General features: G+C 42.6%; 1 protein-coding gene across 1 annotated transcript in view; it reads left to right on the forward strand.

The window, feature by feature from the left end:
- DLGAP2 (DLG associated protein 2) overlaps nt 1-21,577 on the forward strand; it is a 603,057-nt gene that overhangs the window by 56,211 nt on the left and 525,269 nt on the right. Inside the window, 1 exon segment of the mRNA XM_024986325.2 lies at nt 10,377-10,478. Within this exon segment, the coding sequence (XP_024842093.1) occupies nt 10,464-10,478 (15 nt within the window). The 5' untranslated portion in view covers nt 10,377-10,463.

A 21,577-nucleotide genomic window follows, 5' to 3' on the forward strand; every position in this document is an offset into this window, starting at 1 on the left:
GTTGCTCTGCTGTCTCCACCTCTGGCCTTTTAATTCCTCCAATATCACTTATTCTTGCAATGCTTGGTAAGTTAATATGGTTCAAAGAGTATTTTGTTCTGAAATGCTTTAATTTCTTTTGTATTAATTAAAATATGAAGCAAATGTATAGGAAAGTGTCTGGTGCACACGTTACAGATCTTGTGCTAATAGCAGCGTAGTGATTGTAAAGCAATCGCAAATACGGAGCCACAAGTGCCTGGTGTGCAGATAATTGGATCGCACACTTAGCGCTTTGCCACCTATCGTTTTTGAAGCACGTCCTGTAAGTGAATCTTCGTTACACTGTAAGTTGTTTTTCTATAGTCCTCATTTATGACATATGCCACATCATGATTTCCTGTATCTTTTGTTTATTAAGCATATTTATTACTATTTTCAACATGATGTGAAGTCACTCAGTCGTGTCCGACTCTTTGCGACCCCATGGACTATAGCCTACCAGGTTCCTCCGCCCATGGGATTCTCCAGGCAAGAGTACTGGAGTGGGTTGCCATTTCCTTCTCTAGGGAATCTTCCTGACATCAACTCTAAGAAGTTTAAATTGAGTTTTATTGGCCAGTTTTTTATTCCTGATTTTTAAAAACTGGGGACAGAGGCTAAAGAATATTTCCCTGAGTTGTGGATCAGCCTCCAGTGTTACTGTGCGGCTGGTTGTCTCTCTGAGGCTGATTGTCTCATTCTAGAGTTTCTGTTACTGAGGGATGCGAGTTTAGATGCAGCAGCAGAACTCGCTAAGACAAGCTTGTTAGTAGTGGATCCGGAGGTTGCTGTGGGGCTGGAGCTCCTGCTGCAGAGCCCGTAGGAAAGAAAGGGCTGCTCAGGGCAGGTGAACGTGAAGCCGTCAGCTTCAGGATGGCAGGACACAAGACCTGGGGTCCCCACTGGCTCTGTCTTCTCTGCTTTCTGTCTGAGAACACAGCCCTGCTGGAGTGTCCACAGCATTACCACCACCTAGTCCCACGGCCGTGCAGCCCAGGCCCCAGGGAGGAGGCCGCTTGCTTGTCTCTGGCCTGGCTCTGACGGTGCGCAGGGAGCTGCCTAGCCTTTGGGGCTGGAGGATGGGTTTCTGAGAAAGAGGCTTCCTGTCTCCTGTGAGGCAGCTTTCAGAAGCTTCACTCTCTCCCTGGAAGTGAGCACGATGTCTCTGGAGGACCAGGCAGCCCTGCTGCCTCCCTGGAGTGTGACCGATCAGCTGGAGATGAGGCTTTGACCGTGGGACACCAGGCAGAGAGGTGGAAAGGAGCCAGTGCTGGGTGCACAGAGCTGCAGAATCATCCTGGCCCCGAGGTTGGGACTGTGCACCCACGCCCAAGGGGACCTTCACTGTTACACAAACACAAGGTGATAGACACGAAGTGAGCTTCACAGAGGACATGGGGAGTGGAGCCCCAGACTTCTGCCAGAGTGTGTAGTGTCTGGAACTGTAGGCTGTGCATCCACTGCATGTGAGCCGTGGCAGAGGCTGGGGAGAGGGAGTGTCGAGGGGCTGTGGGTCTGAAGGCCAAGCCTCAGCCCCCGAGCACGACTCAGTGCAGAGGGCAGTGATGCTGGTCCCGGGCGTGTAGTTCAGTAACGGAGGTGGGGACCGTCTGCCCTGACGGACGCACAGTAGTCTGTCGGCTTTCTTCCCAGGGAGGAAGGAGACAGCAGAGGGTAACCGAGTTGGTGGGAGGAAGAATTAGGTGCAGGAGAGATGAGGAAAACCAGTTTGTGACAAAAAAAATGTAGTGAAATTGGAGAAGGCAGTTTAGAACCCGATTTGCTGGTAATGAGATGCCTATGACATTTCAATTAAATCTATAATTATAGAGTAATATGTTATAAATGAATAGATAGAAACAGATGGAATTAAACCAACTCTATGCCCTTGCACTTGATGCTAAAGAGATTCCATCAAAGTGGTGATAAAGATGGGGATAAGAGATTATTTGTCAGATGCCATGCAAGACCTAAACTTCTAAACTGGGCTGAGAAATCAGATTGAAGTCGTACCACTCAGCTTTGGAGTACATGAACAACTGAATCTATGACACAGTTCTGATTGCACTAACAAGTGTGTGCTTCCCTGGTGGCTCAGTGGTAACGAATCCACCTGCCAGTGCAGGAGACCTGGGTTCAGTCGCTGGGTCAGGAAGATTCCCTTGGAGAAGGGAATGGCAACCCACTCCAGTATTCTTGCCTGGAGAATTCCATGGACAGAGGAGCCTGGCAGGCTACAGTCCATGAGGTTGTAAAGAATTGGACACAATTGAGCAACTAACACTAACTTACATTCTTAAAACTTTATTAGATGATCTCATTCTCTCAGCATGGGAGCTCACGGTTAAATGAGCACCTCTGATGTGATGCCCAGAGGAAAAATATGAAATTCTGATTGGAATTGATAATATGTATACTGGATCTTTTTCACCTCAATGTGATATTTGGAAGAATACACCTCTGGGAACAAGCTCTGCTTCCTCACCTTGTCTGTGGATACGAGGAAGGTGGTTGGTTAGTTGAGGTTTTTGGAAAATGGGGAAGATGCCAACTTTGGCTGCAGGGATTCAGTGAAGATTGGCCGATCCCTGTGTGTCTTATCAGGGATGAGATAAAAGAAGGAGAACGCGTGTGTCATCTCTTGTGTTCCACTGTGCTTTGCCATGACCTCTTCTTAGCTATCATAGAAGATGCCCTTAATTTAATACTATTTTGAATCAAGATTGTCTTGGAACTTCCCTAGAAGTCCAGTGGTTAGGACTCTGCACTTGCATTGCAGGGACGAGAGTTCAGTCCCTGGTTGGAGAACTAAGATCCCACAATCCACGTGACTTGGCCAAAAAAGGAAAAAAAAAAAAAAATGACCTTTTAACCAACTAAATAAAGTTTTAAATTTATACATTTTTCTCATCTTGTTAAAGGATCAAGAGCACAAAGACATATGATCTGCTATTCCTATCATCACATACGTATCTTGGTGGTTTATGTCCTTTTTACAAGGCAAAAAAGGAACTGAGGTATTTTTGGATGGTCAGTTGAAATTATTTGGATACCATAAATTAGGTAAAGAGTAACTGGTGTAATGTTTACACTTATGTGCATATGATGTAATTAAGCAAATGTTATTTTGTGATTTGGAAAGTAGACTCCTATAATTTCATCTGTTTCATTCTTAGGGAAAATATATAAAATATAAACATGAACCATGCTCTGCTTTCCATTCTTGAAGTGTGCAAGAGTTCTTAAAACATTCTTTTCAGCACTAAAGAATAAAAATGGAAAATTTTTACGTTGAAATTATACAGTGTAATTTAAAGGAGGTTTAGGGCATAAAAAGCTTACTGACGCTGCTGGTTGGACCCTCCTCTGGTGCCTGCTCTGCAACCTGAACCTGTTCCCTCTGGGACTCCAGACCCAGGGCCAGAGTTGGGGGGACACTCTGGCATGGGGACACTCTGCCCCCCAGCTCTGAGCACTCAGAAGATCCAGGGCTCTGAGGATCCTTCCCACACCCAACAAGGTATCCGCACTCTTCTGGCCAACCCATCCCAGGATGCCTCTTGTCCTTCTTGGGGGGTGCCTACTTATCCACCTTCTGGAGCTCAAAAGCTAGACTTGGGGTGCTTGGAGTGTGAAGGATGAGGGGAGCAGGTGGTTAAAAAAAAGGCCATTTGAAGGCAGTCATCACTTGAAAGACAAAGGACATTGAATTATGAAAGGTGACCTCTTGTTAAAATCAATCTAGAGGAGGAACCAGAAGAGAACTTAGAAAAAACTCTGGTACATCTTTGAAGGGAGATTTCACATTTCATCTGTAAAGTAAAGCATATGCCATGAAAAAGGAAGAATTTCAGAATAGTTTTGTTTCCGCTTAGAATCAGTAGAGGCAGTGAAAAGTTACGTGGATGGAACTACTATGACTTAAGTAGTTACTGGCTCAGGGCCATGGCACACAGGCTGAATACACGCCTTTGGCCCCAGGGCCCATGCTTGTTTTTGTTATTTGTTGAGGTTTAAGATGTTTCTGTCAATGTTCTGAGGCGTTTACATGGATAATAAGGGCTTAGTCTATAACCACCTCAAGGGTAAGTCCTGTTATTATCTCCAGTTTACTGATAAGCAAACAAGTGCACAGAGGATGTGTTACTAGTAAAGAATGAATCCTAGGTTCAGACCTCTGCTTCAGATCTTGGGTTTTTAACGAATATGCCATGTGGGACACCTATAAAATAAGGATACATAGTTATGTAAAAGCACCAATTAGAAATATTACAACGATAGCCCTTGAGATGAAAACTTGGTAGATAGTCACAGATCAAGCATAGCTGGAAAAAAATTAGTGCACTACAAGATCAAGCTGAAGAAATTTCCTAGAGTTAAGCACAAAAACAGAGAACATGAGAAAACACAGTTTTGCAGTTGCTGCTGCTAAGTCGCTTCAGTCTTGTCCGACTCTGTGCGACCCCATAAAACAGCAGCCCACCAGGCTCCGCCGTCCCTGGGATTCTCCAGGCAAGAACACTGGAGTGGGTTACCATTTATTTCTGCAATGCATGAAAGTGAAAAATGAAAGTGAAGTCGCCTATTCGCGTCCGACTCTTCATGACCCCATGGACTGCAGCCTACCAGGCTCCTCCACCCATGGGATTTTCCAGGCAAGAGTACTGGAGTGGGGTGCCATTGCCATCTCCCAGTTTTGCAGTAGACAGATCCGAAATGCAAAAATGCATCTAATAGAAAAGCTGAAGAAGGGAATTACAGGAAAAAAAGTGGTTAATCAATATTTCTGATCAAATGGCTGATACTTTTCCAAACTGATGAAAATTGTTTTCAGAGAGAGAAATTGAACCACCTGTGAGGTTGGAATAAAGGCAAACAAAACTTGTCTTTGTGAAACACCACAGACTCTGGGATCAAGACAGAATCTCAAGAGACACGGTCAAGGAAATAGAAATTGCTTAAAGATTGACAGGATATGTCTCAACAGCAATAGCAGGTGTCTGCAGATGTCTGTTAAATTTTTTGAATTCCACTTTCAGTATTAACAGTGAAATAAAGATGTTTTCAGGCATACAAGGACTTGGAAAGTTGACCATATAGAGACCATGTTGAGAGGAAAACAGGGGCATGTTTTTGAGAGTGAGGAAAAAAGAACCCAGAAAGATGCAAGCAAAAACACCAAAGACACATTTATGAGTATTGACTTTAGAGTAAGGGATACATTTTCTGTTTTATAAGCAGCCATATTTGGTATTCACGTAACACCAGACACCAGGTGGTATCAGAGAATGTGTGTTCTGGAGGGGGAAGGTAACACTTGGAGGAAGGTGAGGGCATATGAAAGGTCTTTTGTTCAAGAGGATGTTAGAAGTACTGATTCATTGATAGTTTTGCTAGAAAAATATGTGTGTAATTACATGGATTAGAACTTTAAGGGAGAAATAAATATATAGGTACAAAAGAGTAGAGTGAAAATTCTATATACGATAATAATGCAGGGAAAAAAAGTACAAAGGAAAACATAACATGAACTATCAGAACAAAATAAGTCCCAGTTTGTCAGTAATCACAATAAATATGAATGGAAAAAACTCATATGGTGGCCTAGTGGTTAAGATTCTGGGCTTTCACTGCCATGGCTTGAGTTCAGTCCTGGTTGGGGAACCGAGATCCTGAAAGATTCATGGCATGGCCAAAGAGAAAAACCAGACTCTCAGATTAGATTAAATACAACACACAGTTCTGTGATGTGTACAAGAACATGCAAAAAGTGTACTGAGAATGGATATACTTGTGGCAAGATTAATAGAGAAAATAAGGAAATTCAAGAACATGAAGAGTTAGGGATGAAAAAAGAACCATATGATAATTTGTAGGAAGTTTTGCAGAGAAGTTAGAAGATCAAGATGAAATGTTTGGTTTTCTTGGTGAATGTAAGTGTCATAGATTGACTCAATGAAAATTAGAAAATGTGACTGGAACAGTAACCATGGGAAAATTAGTTTTTCATAGATGTATTTTTATGAAGGGCTTCCCAGGTGGCACAGTGTTAAAGAATCTGCCTGCAGTGTAGGAGACAAAGGAGGCGTGGGTTCGATCCCTGGGTCGGGAAGATCCCCTGGAAAAGGAAATGGCAACCCACTCCAGTATTCTTGCTTGGGAAATCCAAAGGACAGAGGAGCCTGGAGGGCTACAGTCCATGGGGTTGCAAAGAGTCGAACACAACTTAGTGACTAAGCATACATACATGCACTTTTATAAAAGGCACTGACTCAATTTCAAAAGTAAATTCTACAAAACTTTTTGGAAATGATAATTCTATGTTATCTAAACTATTTCAAGAAAATGAGTATCACCCTTTTTAATGAATAATCCCATAATTTAGTAATGAATCAGAAAAGGGCTAATTTCAATTGACACCAAATATAAATTTCATAAACACACTATAAGCACATTGAAATAACTGTTTATTAAATATGACCAGGCTTTGTTCCATAAATGTAAGATTATTTCAATAATAGAATCTCTGTTGTAGGAATGCATAAGATGAACATGTAAAAAGAGAAAAAATACAGTTATATCAGTAGATACTGAAAGACCTTGAAACAATACAGCAGCCATTTATGACAAATTCTAGGTGAAGGAGTGATGGGAGGGACCTTTCTCAATATGAATGAGAGTATGATTAGAAACCACAGCAAACATGGTTGTCCCAAGGAAATATTAAATATAGAACAAAGTTACATTGCCACAATGATTTCTGCTAGTCCATAGTCCCCACCTAGAAACTGGGGTTTCTGGTTAAGTTTATATGGGAAAATAAAATCAGTAAATATTAGAAATCAAGACTTAATTTCAGTGAAAAAGGGAAGATATTATACAAAATCTATTAGATCAGTAGGAACATTGATTATGTAGGGCATACAAAATTTGTATAAAAATCCTTGTACTGTATGTGATAAAATGATGTTTTTAACAACATTTTACCCATAGAACTTCTTTCAGAATTGAAGTTAATAAACAACAAAGTCCTATATTCAGTATCCTATAATAAACCAAAAATGGAAAGGAATATGAAAAAGATTTTTTAAAAAGCAGCATTAAAGAAATTTAAAGTCAATCCTCTTAAGCCCTGCTGTTGTTTTATCAACTAAGTTTAAGAAGTAGTCTAAATCCTTTTATCATTTCAACCACCTTCACAGCATCTTCACCAGGAGTAGATTCCATCTCAAGAAGCTGCCCTCTTTGCTCATCCTTAAGAAGCAACTCCTCATCCTTCAGGTTTCATCATGAGATGCAGCAGTTCAGTCCCATCTTCAGACTCCACTTCTGATTGTAGTTTTTCTGTTTCCACCACATCTGCAGTTCCTTACTCCACTGAGGTCTTGGACCTCCACGAAGTCATCCATGAGGGTCAGAACCAACTTCTTCCAAACTCTTGTTAGTGTTGATATGTTTTCCCTTTCCCATGAACCATGACTGTTCTTAATGGCACTGAGAATCGTGAATTCTTTCCAGTAGGTTTTCAATGGACTTGATTTGATTGTCCAGGCCCATCAGAGGAATCAGGGTCTATGGTATACAGTTTTAGCCTTTAATGAAATGTGTTTCTTAAATAATAAGACTTGAAAGTAGTAATTCCTCCTTGATCCGTGGACTGTAGAATGGATATTGTGTCAACAGCCATGAAAACAACATTCATCTCATTGTCCCTCTCCATCAGAGTTCCTGGGTGGCCAGGGACATTGTCAGTGAGCGGAATAATTTGAAAGGACTATTTTTTTCTGAGCAGTAGGTCTTAATGCATTCATGCATGCTTAGTCACACAGTCGTGTCCAACTCTTTGCGATCCCATGGGCCATAATCCACCAGGCTCCTCTGGCCATAGGATTCTCCAGACAAAAATACTGGAGTGGGTTGCCATTTCCTACTCCAGTAGGTCTCAATGGTGGGCTGCAAATATTCAGTAAACCAAGTTGTAAACAGATGTGCTGTCATTCAGGCTTTGCTGTTCCATTTACAGAGCACAGGAAGAGTAGATTTAGCATAATCCTAAGAGCCCTAGGATTTTCAGATGGTCAAGGGGCACTGGCTTCAACTTAGAGTCACCAGCTGCATTAGCTCCTAACAAGAGGGCCGGTCTGTCTTGTGAAGCACTGAACTCAGGCATTGACTTCTCCTTCTTGCTCTGAAGGTCCTAGATGGCATCTTCTTCCAATAGAAGGCTGTCTCATCTACACTGAAAATCTGTTGTTAGTGTAGCCACCTTCATTTATGATCTTAGCTAGGCTTTCTGGATCACACTGAAACTTCTACATCAGCACTTGCTGCTTCACTTTGCGCTTTTATGTCGTGGGAACAGCTTCTTTCCTTAAACCTAACCTCCCTCTGGGAGCTTCCTTGTCTGTCTCAACCTTCATGGAGTTAAAGAGAGTCAGCGGCTTGCTCTGGATGAGGCTTTGGTTTGAGGGGATGTTGTGACTGGTTTGATCTTCTAACTAGATACTAAAACTTTCTCCACATCAGCAATAAGGCTCTTTTTCTTTCTTATCATTTGTGTGTTCACTGGAAGAGGACTTGTAATTTCCGTATAGAATTTTGCCTTCACATCTTGTTCAAATGTTTGATACAACGGCCTAACTTTCAGCCTCTGTCAGCTTTTGACCTGCCTTCCTCTCTAAACTTGGCCATTTTTTAGCTTTTGATTTAAAATGAGAGCTGTGCAACTCTTCCTTTCACTTGAACGCTTAGTGGACCTTGTAGAGTTATTAAGTGGTTTTGGTTCAGTATTGCTGCATCTTGGGTGACAGGGAGCTGAGGAGAGGGAGAGTTGGGGTGGCTGGTCAGTGAAGCAGTCAGAACACGCACATTTTACAGTCAAGTTCCTGTGTTATATACAGGGACAGTTCGTGCGTGGCCCCCATGCCCCCAATTACAATAGTAACATCAAAGGTCACCAGTCACAAATCACCATAACAAATACCATAATAATGAAAAAATGTGAAATATTGTTAGAATCATCAAAATGTGACACAGAGACACAGAGTGAGCAGATGCTGTTGGGAAAATGTTACCCACAGACTCACTTGGTGCAGTGTTGTCACAAGCCTTCAATTTCTAGAAAACACAGTGTCTGTGAAATTCAGTTAAGTACATTAACAGGAGGTCTGCCTAACTCAGGACTGAGATGGAGAACTCTTAACGATACAGTGAGTGAATACGAGAAGGACAGAATGTCAGTTCTGGAAAGACAGGGCATTTTACCATTAAATAACTTGAAATTAAAATATACTGTGTAGGTCAACAGTCATAAGTGTGTTAACCGGTTGCCACGAACCAAGGCTGGATTTCCAGTTTGTGTGTTGTAATCAGATTTGCAGAGCGTGTTTGCTGGAGTGAGAAGTGGCGCGTTGTCTCCCTGTTTTAGGTTGTGCTTCTGAAAGTCAGATGTGGCGTTAGTGGCATGTGCTCAGACTGACACTTAATCAGAGGTTTTGCTGACAAGACAGGATTTTCAGCAGACGGTATAATGCTCAGTTCTCCTGGATTCGTGGAAATAAACCTGATGCGACTGCAGTGTTTTCGGGCCACGTGAAGTGCCTTGTGGGCCAGCGTTTGTGATCCTACGAGCTCAGCATGAAAAAGACACAGCACACTTTCATGTGATGTTATAAACAAGTCTCCTCAAAGATATGTGTCCCTCTTTCATCTGATTCATTTTGGGGAAAGAGTAAAGCCATGTATCAGTAAATGCAGTGAAGAAAGGAGCAGAGGTTTTATAATTTATCAAAGTGTATGAACTAGCACCTGTTTAAAATATGCAGTGCTCAGATTTATCTGGGGATAGCAATTTTTTTTTCCTGGAAATAAAATGATCAGTTATTAATATTCCCCTGGGACTGTCCTTTTGTTTCTTGGAATCTGCCTGGTTCTTTGCAGAACCAGTCTAAGTTCAGAAATGTTGCTTTTGTCCTCAAGTTATATGAGGAATCATCACTCCTGATTTAAAGTATGACTTTATTATTTCTCTTTGGTTGAATATTTTGAAGTTGGAAAAGCTATTCATCATAACCTCAAACCCAGTTTGGGAATAGAAATACTTGCATAATGTCCACGTGCTGTGGGTGCCTGCAGGGTTCTCTGTTCCCTGGTTTTATTTAAAAATACCTGGTGTTATTTTTTATATACAGCATCTCTGCCTACTTAGTTCTTGCCATACTGCTGTTCTAGATGGATTTAATTATTGCTCAGTGTCATTTTTTTAATGTACTTTCCATATGTTTCTTTTTCCATGGGGAGGTTATTTACCCCTTTTTTATCATGTTTTCCCCATTTCTATCCATTCCTCATCATAGGCCTTCCCACCATCTGAGGCCCGGCCGTAGCAGCCCAGGTTCCCAGCAGCTGCCCTCGATCGCCCGGCCTGCGCCGGCTCTGCCGCCATGGGGACCGCTCAGGTACTGTGTGCCCGTCCGTGCTCCGGCCGCGTAGGTGTCGGTGGGAGGTGCTGGGGTTGTGGTGCTGGAGGTGATCGGGGGATGGAGGTGATGCAGGGCATGCAGTGGATGGAAGTGAGGGGAGTAAGGACCCAGGGAGTGAGTGCAGGTGCTGCGACAGCCTCCCAGCTCCCAGTGGAGAATTTTCTGGCCCAGATGGAGGCGTGTCTGTAAGCGGCTCACAAATGCGGCACTTGTATGCTTGGTTGGGAAGCTGGGAGGGGCTGCTGGAGACCTAGGGGATGAGCATGAGATGAGGTCTGGGCTCTGGTCCTCACAGCATCACCTGTCACGTGAGCTGGGAGAGGGGGTCTGTGGACATACATGCAAGGGCTTCTCTGGGGGACTGAGTGACCTTCCCGGGCTTGTGAAGGGCTTTCACGTGCTTTTGGTGGTGGCTGTGCTGGTGGGCAGAGGGGCAGGAAGTCCCTCAGCTGATGATGAGCCAGATGCGAGGTCAGGGGCCTTCTGCCATTGCTCGCTCCTAAAACCCCTGGGGCCCTGTGTGCTCAGGACACCCCAGGAGGGCCACACCTGCTCACTAGTCTCTGCTCACATTTGGAGGGTATTCGGGAGCAGAGTTCTGACCTTTGATCTTCCCTGATGCCAATAAATAAAATACTCAGTTGAAGCCTTTATAGAGAGTGACTTTTCATTTGATTTTTCAAGGCAAGATGCGGCAATTTATAGTATATCATTCTTTCCTGCAGGGGAGATTTAAGCTGTGAAATATGGTCAGATTTCTGGTGGGCCCTTGTCCCTGCCCCCTGATGACCTTCTCCCATCCCTTCTCTCCTGTCTTGGGTCTCACCTGGTGACACCCCACAAGTCTGCACCTTGTATGTAACACCTTCTTTTACCATTCCAATAGACGATGTTGATGTGGAGTGTCAGGCTGCATAGCCAGGACGCGGTTGCTTTTTGGTGGGAGTTTCATGTAAGAGCCTTGAGGAGACCAAGCCTCTTCATTCACTCTTTTTAAAAATCTACTTCCCCCTCTGGTTTAGCAAAGATGAGGCATGGTGCCTCTTCAGTGCTCTCATCAACTCTTCCGTCAAATGCCCTGCAGCCCATGAGATACAACTGTATATTTTCCCCATAGATTGGGCAAGGTGCTTAACTGCAAAGATGAGAATTCACTCTGGCTCATGTGAACAGAAAACGACTTTATTAAAAGAGATGCTGGGCACGTCATGGGCCTCTAGACGGGCCTGGGCAGACAGGATCTGCACAAGGCCACCAGGGGATGCTGGGGAGTCCACATAGGAGCCCCTTCTCGGGGTGTTCACCCCACCTTGGGGCAGGGCCTGGGCCCGGACGTGGGGTCCTGCCTGCGTCTCACTATGGGGAAGGCTGGAAAGCCCTTTTGTTGTTGTCTGTGCTCCTGTTGCCCTTGGAGAGGGGTCAACCCCAGAAATGACAGTGTCAGTGGTGTACAAAGTGCTTCAGAAATGCGGGGCGCCCATGGTGCTGGGCCCCGGTCCTTACCCCCATGGCACCAGGCCCCAGTCCACTCTGGGGTCCCTCTGGTTGTCCCCACACAGCCATAGCACTCGGTGTTTTCAATGAACCATCCTGTATGAAATGGAAATACACTTACTTTTGTCCCCAACGGGGTCCCCTGGTCTCACTTGTCACACCATCTCACTCCTGGTCAACGGTCTGGGGACAGAGTTCAGCCTGACCCGCCTGCTGTCTGTGCCCTGTGTGATGACTGCAGCTAACACAGCCTTGCAGACATAGGTACAGGTTGCTCAGATTGTTTCAGTTTTCGTTATAAACATATATACGTGACAAGAAAAGCTGGGGGAAGGGATGATGGGCGCTCTGGTCTCTGGGGGGCTCCCATCCCCGCCTCCCCTGCTCCACGCCCCCTTGGTCCCAGGGCCAGCAGCTCTGCTCGCCTGAGACCCTGACCTTCTCGGCACCAATGAGTGATACTCTTCATCCTTCAGAGGCCTGAGTTTGGGTGGTTCTGCCCACATGGGTCCTTGCAGGTCCCAGGAGCTTTTCCAGTGGATGCAGGGGTGCCATTGGGGGATTCAGAGGACCTCTGGTCTGACCCTCTTCTTTCACTCGTAGTAGTAGGAGCTCCACTGTGTCCTGAGACTGCGGGTCCACAGGCATCCTTGCTGCCCATCAGTCAGCAGCCTGAGTCACTCCCAGCTCTACCTCCCGATCCAGTCTCCAGGGGCATCCCCAGGTCTCCACGGATAACTCAGTCCCTGCTGGATGGTCCTCCCCTGGGGACCCGGATGCCTAACACAGCAGACTGCAGCGTCCTGGGGACAGGAGCAGGGCTGCAGGGAGCTGGGCTTCTCTGGCCACAGGAATGGTGTCATGCATGGCCGTGGTCCACGGCAGATCCAAATCCTGGAGGAACAGGCTTCTCAGGACAAATTCCAGCCCACACATGGCCTGGGAGGGGCTGCACAGTGCCTGCCCCCCGGGGTGACCCCAGAGTGACCTGTGACCACCCTCTGCTGCCTCTGCCATTAACATGGGGGTTCCCACCCCCACCCCTGGAAGAGCAGCCGCCATGCCTTGGATTTACATGCAGAATCTCTGAGAAGGGCAGTTTTTGTCAGATTCTGCCTTTGAGCAAGGAGAAAATCCCATGGACGAGGAGCCTGGTGGGCTGCAGTCCATAGGGTCACTGGGAGTTGGACACGACCGAGCAACTTCATTTTCACTTTTCACTTTCATGCTTTGGAGAAGGAAATGGCAACCCACTCCAGTGTTCTTGCCTGGAGAATCCCAGGGATGGGGGAGCCTGGTGGGCTGCCGTCTATGGGGTCACACAGAGTTGGACATGACTGAAGCGATTTAGCAGCCTTTGAGCAAAACTCTAAACTGTAGGGCTAATGTTTAAAAGGAACGGAAATGTAGAGCTAATGTTTAAAAGGAGCTCATCACTGTTATTGCTGTTTGGGTCAGATAATTCTCTGGGTGGGGATGTCCTGGGCGCTGCGGGAGGCAGGCAGCGTCCTGCACCCACCACCCCCCGCCCCCCACTGCTGCCAGGACCCTTCTCGCTTCCCCAGAGATGGCACCACACATGGCTGGACACTGCCATTTGCCCAGGGAGAGGCAGCCCCAAGCCTGCTGGAGCACCTTAGGCATTATTAGGTTCAGTGGCCTCGAGCTGTTGTCTACAGGGCCTTTATTATCCATAAAATCAGAGATGATGTCATCTCATCTACATGTTGTTAACTTCAGTCTTCTCTCCTTCCTCAGTCTCAGATTTGTCAATTTTATTGATCTTACTGAACCAGATTCTGGTTTTAATGGTTTTCTTTGTTGTTTTTTATCCTGTTTGACTGACGACTTTTTCTGTTTTTTTTTTTTTTTTTTCCCTCTGTTCTACTTACATTGGTTTTCAGTTGATCTTTTTCAGTTTGTTTAAAGGTCAGAACTGAAGTCAATGACTTCAGACTTTCCCCTTTCCTGATAGAGGCACTGAGTGCTGAGATGTACCCTTCCTGGGTGTGGGAGGGTTTCGTCTTTCTATAGTCTCGACAAGTGTTTAAGTTACACAGACACATGTGGCTTTTTGCTGGGTAGGATGTCAGGACCCCACTATCTGGACCTGTTTGCGGCAGCGGCGCCTGCCTGCTGCCTGGATGCTGCTCCGCCGCTCACGCTGATTCCATCCTTCTTGCTCGTTCAGTTTAGTCGCTCAGTCACGTCCGACTCTTTGTGACCCCATGGACTGCAACATGCCAGGCCTCCCTGTCCATCACCAACTCTCGGAGCTTGCTCAAACTCATGTCCATCGAGTTGGTGATGCCGTCCAACCATCTTATCCTCTGTCATCCCCTTCTCCTCCTGCCTTCAATCTTTGCCAGCATCAGGGTCTTTTCCAATCAGTGAGTTCTTCATTTCAGGTGGCCAAAGTACTGGCGCTTCAGCTTCAGCATCAGTCCTTCCAATGAAAGACTGATTTCCTTTAGGATTGACTGGTTTGATATCCTTGTAGTCCAAGGGACTCTCAGGAGTCTTCTCCAACCCCACAGTTCAAAAGCATCAATTCTCTGGCACTCAGCCTTCTTTATGGTCCAACTCTCAGATTTGTACATGACCACTGGAAAAACAATAGATTTGATCATATGGACCTTTGTTGGCAAAGTAATGTCTCTGCTTTTTAATATGCAGTCTACGTTTGTCATAGCTTTTCTTCCAAGGAGCAAGCGTATTTCAATTTCATGGCTGCAGTCACCATCTGCAGTGGTTTTGGAGCCCAAAAGAATAAAGTCTGACTCTGTTTCCACTGTTTCCCCATCTATTTGCCATCAAGTGATGGGACCGGATGCCGTGATCTTAGTTTTTTGAATGTTGAGTTTCAAGCCAGCTTTTTCACACTTTGTCTTTTACCTTCATCAAGAGGCTCTTTAGTTCCTCTTTGCTTTCTGCCATGAGGGTGGTGTCATCTGCGTATCTGAGGTTATTGATATTTCTCCCGTAAATCTTGATTCCAGCTTATGCTTCATCCAATCCAGCACTTCTCATAATGTATTCCGCATATAAGTTAAATAAGCAGGGTGACAAAATATAGCCTTGATGTACTCCTTTCCTGATTTAGAACCAGTTGGTTGTTCCATGTACAGTTCTACCTGTTGCTTCTTGACCTGCATACAGATTTCTCAGGAGGCAGGTCCGGTGGTCTGGTATTTCTATCTCTTGAAAAATTTTCTACACTTTGTTGTGATCCACAAAATCAAAGGATTTGGCATAGTCAATAAAGCAGAGGTAGATGTTTTTCTGGAACTCTCTTGCTTTTTCCATGATCCAGTGGATATTGGCAATTTGATGTGTGCTTCTTCTATCTTTTCTAAATCCAGCTTGAACATCTGGAAGCTCATGGTTCATGTACTGTTGAAGCCTGGCTTGGAGAATTTTGAGCATTACTTTGCTAGCATGTGAGATGAGTGCAATTGTGCGGTAGTTTGAGTATTCTTTGGCATTGCCTTTCTTTGGGATTGGAATGAAAATTGACCTTTTCCAGTCCTGTGGGCACTGCTGAGTTTTCCAAATTTGCTGGCATATTGTGTGCAGCACTTTCACAGCATCATCTTTTAGGATTTGGAATAGCTCACCTGGAATTCCATCACCTCCAATAGCTTTGTTTGTCATGATGCTTCCTAAGGCCCACTTGACTTCACATTCCAGGACATCTGGCTCAAGGTGAGTGATCACACCATTGTGATTATCTGGATCATGAAGATCTTTTTTGTACAGTTCTTCTGTGTATTCTTGCCACCTCTTCTTAATATCTTCTGCTTCTGTTAGACCCATGTCATTTCTGTCCTTTATTGAGCCCATCTTTGCATGAAATGTTCCTTTGGTATCCCTAATTTTCTTGAAGAGATCTCTAGTCTTTCCCATTCTATTGTTTTCCTCTGTTTCTTTGCTTTAATCACTGAGGAAGGCTTTCTTATCTCTCCTTGCTCTTCTTTGGAGCTCTGCATTCAGATGGGTATATCTTTCATTTTCTCCTTTGCTTTTCACTTCTCCTCTTCTTATAGCTATTTGTAAGGTGTCCTCAGACAACCATTTTGCTTTTTTGCATTTCTTTTTTTGGGGATAATCTTGCTCCCTGTCTCCTGTACAGTGTCATGAACCTCTGTTCATAGTTCTTCAGGCAGTCTTTTTTTTTTTTTTTTTTTAAGAAAAACAACTGAAAGGTATATTTTTATTTCACAAAAAAAGTGTGACACGCAATACCCATCCCCTAACAAACTACAAACTCTTGGAATACAGAGTAAAAAGGAGATCCGATCAGTCTTGATGAGATAAAAATTTGGTTTCACAAAGTTGAAAAATCCATTACAAACTCTCTGTTGTATAAATATAGTCTGTCTTATCTTCAATGCAGAGTGAGACAAAAAAAAAAGTTTTGTTGGCATAAGAAATCCCCTGGTCCTTGAATACACCAGTCTTCATTTGTACTCTCAGCCAAATACAGGTGACATCTACATGATAAGAGTTACATGTGTATTCTTGGACTCTAGGTAACTAAAAGGGATTTAATATTTTATCTCCTGAGCCCACTCTCCCTCCCCTAAAAACTTGTACAAAACACTATAGTCTTAGTTTACTAAAGATTTTTCCCATATAAAATAACACGTGTGTGTTCTAAATTTGACTATGGTAATAGGTGTACAATTCTGTAAGTATACTAAAATCTGTTGAATTGTATGTTTTTTTTTTTTTTTAACTTTACATAATTGTATTAGTTTTGCCAAATATCAAAATGAATCCGCCACAGGTGTGTTCCCCATCCCGGACCCTCCTCCCTCCTCCCTCCCCATACCGTCCCTCTGGGCCGTCCTAGTGCACCAGCCCCAAGCATCCAGCATCGTGCATCGAACCTGGACTGGCAACTCGTTTTCTACATGATATTTAACATGTTTCATTGCCATTCTCCCAAATCTTCCCACCCTCTCCCTCTCCCACAGAGTCCATAAGACTGTTCTAAACATCAGTGTCTCTTTTGCTGTCTCGTACACCCGGTTATTGTTACCCTCTTTCTAAATTCCATATATATGCGTTAGTATACTGTATTTATGTTTTTCCTTCTGGCTTACTTCACTCTGTATAATAGGCTCCAGTTTCATCCACCTCATTAGAACTGATTCAAATGTATTCTTTTTAATGGCTGAGTAATACTCCATTGTGTATATGTACCACAGCTTTCTTATCCATTCATCTGCTGATGGACATCTAGGTTGCTTCCATGTCTTGGCTATTATAAACAGTGCTGCGATGAACATTGGGGTACACGTGTCTCTTTCCCTTCTGGTTTCCTCAGTGTGTATGCCCAGCAGTGGGGTTGCTGGATCATAAGGCAGTTCTATTTCCAGTTTTTTAAGGAATCTCCACACTGTTCTCCATAGTGGCTGTACTAGTTTGCATTCCTACCAACAGTGTAAGAGGGTTCCCTTTTCTCCACACCCTCTCCAGCATTTATTATTTGTAGACTTTTGGATCACAGCCATTCTGACTGGTGTGAAATGGTACCTCATAGTGGTTTTGATTTGCATTTCTCTGATAATGAGTGATGTTGAGCATCTTTTCATGTGTTTGTTAGCCATCTGTATGTCTTCTTTGGAGAAATGTCTATTTAGTTCTTTGGCCCATTTTTTGATTGGGTCATTTATTTTTCTGGAGTTGAGCTGTAGGAGTTGCTTGTATATTTTTGAGATTAGTTGTTTGTCAGTTGCTTCATTTGCTATTATTTTCTCCCATTCTGAAGGCTGTCTTTTCACCTTGCTAATAGTTTCCTTTGATGTGCAGAAGCTTTTAAGGTTAATTAGGTCCCATTTGTTTATTTTTGCTTTTATTTCCAATATTCTGGGAGGTGGGGTCATAGAGGATCCTGCTGTGATGTATGTCAGAGAGTGTTTTGCCTATGTTCTCCTCTAGGAGTTTTATAGTTTCTGGTCTTGCATTTAGATCTTTAATCCATTTTGAGTTTATTTTTGTGTATGGTGTTAGAAAGTGTTCTAGTTTCATTCTTTTACAGGTGGTTGACCAGATTTCCCAGCACCACTTGTTAAAGAGATTGTCTTTAATCCATTGTATATTCTTGCCTCCTTTGTCAAAGATAAGGTGTCCATATGTGCGTGGATTTATCTCTGGGCTTTCTATTTTATTCCATTGATCAATATTTCTGTCTTTGTGCCAGTACCATACTGTCTTGATAACTGTGGCTTTGTAGTAGAGCCTGTAGTCAGGTAGGTTGATTCCTCCAGTTCCATTCTTCTTTCTCAAGATGGCTTTGGCTATTCGAGGTTTTTTGTATTTCCATACAAATTGTGAAATGATTTGTTCTAGCTCTGTGAAGAATACTGTTGGTAGCTTGATAGGGATTGCGTTGAAGCTATAAATTGCTTTGGGTAGTATACTCATTTTCACTATATTGATTCTTCCAATCCATGAACATGGTATATTTCTCCATCTATTAGTGTCCTCTTTGATTTCTTTCACCAGTGTTTTATAGTTTTCTATATATAGGTCTTTAGTTTCTTTAGGTAGATATATTCCTAAGTATTTTATTCTTTCCGTTGCAATGGTGAGTGGAATTGTTTCCTTAATTTCTCTTTCTGTTTTCTCATTATTAGTGTATAGGAATGCAAGGGATTTCTGTGTGTTGATTTTATATCCTGCAACTTTACTATAGTCATTGATTATTTCTAGTAATTTTCTGGTGGAATCTTTAGGGTTTTCTATGTAGAGGATCATGTCATCTGCAAATAGTGAGAGTTTTACTTCTTCTTTTCCAATTTGGATTCCTTTTATTTCTTTTTCTGCTCTGATTGCTGTGGCCCAAACTTCCAAAACTATGTTGAATAGTAATGGTGAAAGTGGGCACCCTTGTCTTGTTCCTGACTTTAGAGGAAATGCTTTCAATTTTTCACCATTGAGGATAATGTTTGCTGTGGGTTTGTCATGTATAGCTTTTATTATGTTGAGGTATGTTCCTTCTATTCCTGCTTTCTGGAGAGTTTTTATCATAAATGGATGTTGAATTTTGTCAAAGGCTTTCTCTGCATCTATTGAGATAATCATATGGTTTTTATTTTTCAATTTGTTAATGTGGTGTATTACATTGATTGATTTGCGGATATTGAAGAATCCTTGCATCCCTGGGATAAAGCCCACTTGGTCATGGTGTATGATCTTTTTAATGTGTTGTTCGATTCTGATTGCTAGAATTTTGTTAAGGATTTTTGCATCTATGTTCATCAGTGATATTGGCCTGTAGTTTTCTTTTTTTGTGGCATCTTTGTCAGGTTTTGGTATTAGGGTGATGGTGGCCTCATAGAATGAGTTTGGAAGTTTACCTTCCTCTGCAATTTTCTGGAAGAGTTTGAGCAGGATAGGTGTTAGCTCTTCTCTAAATTTTTTGTAGAATTCAGCTGTGAAGCCATCTGGACCGGGGCTTTTGTTTGCTGGAAGATTTTTGATTACAGTTTCAATTTCCATGCTTGTGATGGGTCTGTTAAGATTTTCTATTTCTTCCTGGTCCAGTTTTGGAAAGTTGTACTTTTCTAAGAATTTGTCCATTTCTTCCACGTTGTCCATTTTATTGGCATATAATTGTTGATAGTAGTCTCTTATGATCCTTTGTATTTCTGTGTTGTCTGTTGTGATCTCTCCATTTTCGTTTCTAATTTTGTTGATTTGATTTTTCTCCCTTTGTTTCTTGATGAGTCTGGCTAATGGTTTGTCAATTTTATTTATCCTTTCAAAGAACCAGCTTTTGGCTTTGTTGATTTTTGGTATGGTCTCTTTTGTTTCTTTTGCATTTATTTCTGCTCTAATTTTTAAGATTTCTTTCCTTCTACTAACCCTGGGGTTCTTCATTTCTTCCTTTTCTAGTTGCTTTAGGTGTAGAGTTAGGTTATTTATTTGACTTTTTTCTTGTTTCTTGAGGTGTGCCTGTATTGCTATGAACTTTCCTCTTAGGACTGCTTTTACCGTGTCCCACAGGTTTTGGGTTGTTGTGTTTTCATTTTCATTCGTTTCTATGCAAATTTTGATTTCTTTTTTTATTTCTTCTGTGATTTGTTGGTTATTCATCAGTGTGTTGTTCAGCCTCCATATGTTGGAATTTTTAATAGTTTTTCTCCTGTAATTGAGATCTAATCTTACTGCATTGTGGTCAGAAAAAATGCTTGGAATGATTTCTATTTTTTTGAATTTACCAAGGCTAGCTTTATGGCCCAGGATGTGATCTATCCTGGAGAAGGTTCCATGTGCGCTTGAGAAAAAGGTGAAATTCATTGTTTTGGGATGAAATGTCCTATAGATATCAATTAGGTCTAACTGGTCTATTGTATCATTTAAAGTTTGTGTTTCCTTGTTAATTTTCTGTTTAGTTGATCTATCCATAGGTGTAAGTGGGGTATTAAAGTCTCCCACTATTATTGTGTTATTGTTAATTTCTCCTTTCATACTTGTTAGCATTTGTCTTACGTACTGTGGTGCTCCCGTGTTGGGTGCATATATATTTATAATTGTTATATCTTCTTCTTGGATTGATCCTTTGATGATTATGTAGTGACCTTCTTTGTCTCTTTTCACAGCCTTTGTTTTAAAGTCTATTTTATCTGATATGAGTATTGCTACTCCTGCTTTCTTTTGGTCCCTATTTGCATGGAAAACCTTTTTCCAGCCCTTCACTTTCAGTCTGTATGTGTCCCCTGTTTTGAGGTGGGTCTCTTGTAGACAACATATGTAGGGGTCTTGTTTTTGTATCCATTCAGCCAGTCTTTGTCTTTTGGTTGGGGCATTCAACCCATTTACGTTTAAGGTAATTACTGATAAGTATGATCCCGTTGCCATTTACTTTATTGTTTTGGGTTCGAGTTTATACACCATTTTTGTGTTTCCTGTCTAGAGAATATCCTTTAGTATTTGTTGGAGAGCTGGTTTGGTGTTGCTGAATTCTCTCAGCTTTTGCTTGTCTGAAAAGCTTTTGATTTCTCCTTCATACTTGAATGAGATCCTTGCTGGATACAGTAATCTGGGCTGTAGGTTATTTTCTTTCATCATTTTAAGTATGTCTTGCCATTCCCTCCTGGCTTGAAGAGTTTCTATTGAAAGATCAGCTGTTATCCTTATGGGAATCCCCTTGTGTGTTATTTGTTGTTTTTCCCTTGCTGCTTTTAATATTTGTTCTTTGTGTTTGATCTTTGTTAATTTGATTAATATGTGTCTTGGGGTGTTTCTCCTTGGGTTTATCCTGTTTGGGACTCTCTGGGTTTATTGGACTTGGGTGATTATTTCCTTCCCCATTTTAGGGAAGTTTTCCACTATTATCTCCTCAAGTATTTTCTCATGGTCTTTCTTTTTGTCTTCTTCTTCTGAAACCCCTATGATTCGAATGTTGTAGCGTTTAATATTGTCCTGGAGGTCTCTGAGATTGTCCTCATTTCTTTTAATTCGTTTTTCTTTTATCCTCTCTGATTCATTTATTTCCATTCTATCTTCTAATTCACTAATCCTGTCTTCTGTTCAGGCAGTCTTTGTATCAGATCTAATCCCTTGAATCT

This window comes from Bos taurus, chromosome 27 (genome assembly GCF_002263795.3).
Source record: "Bos taurus isolate L1 Dominette 01449 registration number 42190680 breed Hereford chromosome 27, ARS-UCD2.0, whole genome shotgun sequence".
NCBI lineage: Eukaryota > Metazoa > Chordata > Mammalia > Artiodactyla > Bovidae > Bos > Bos taurus.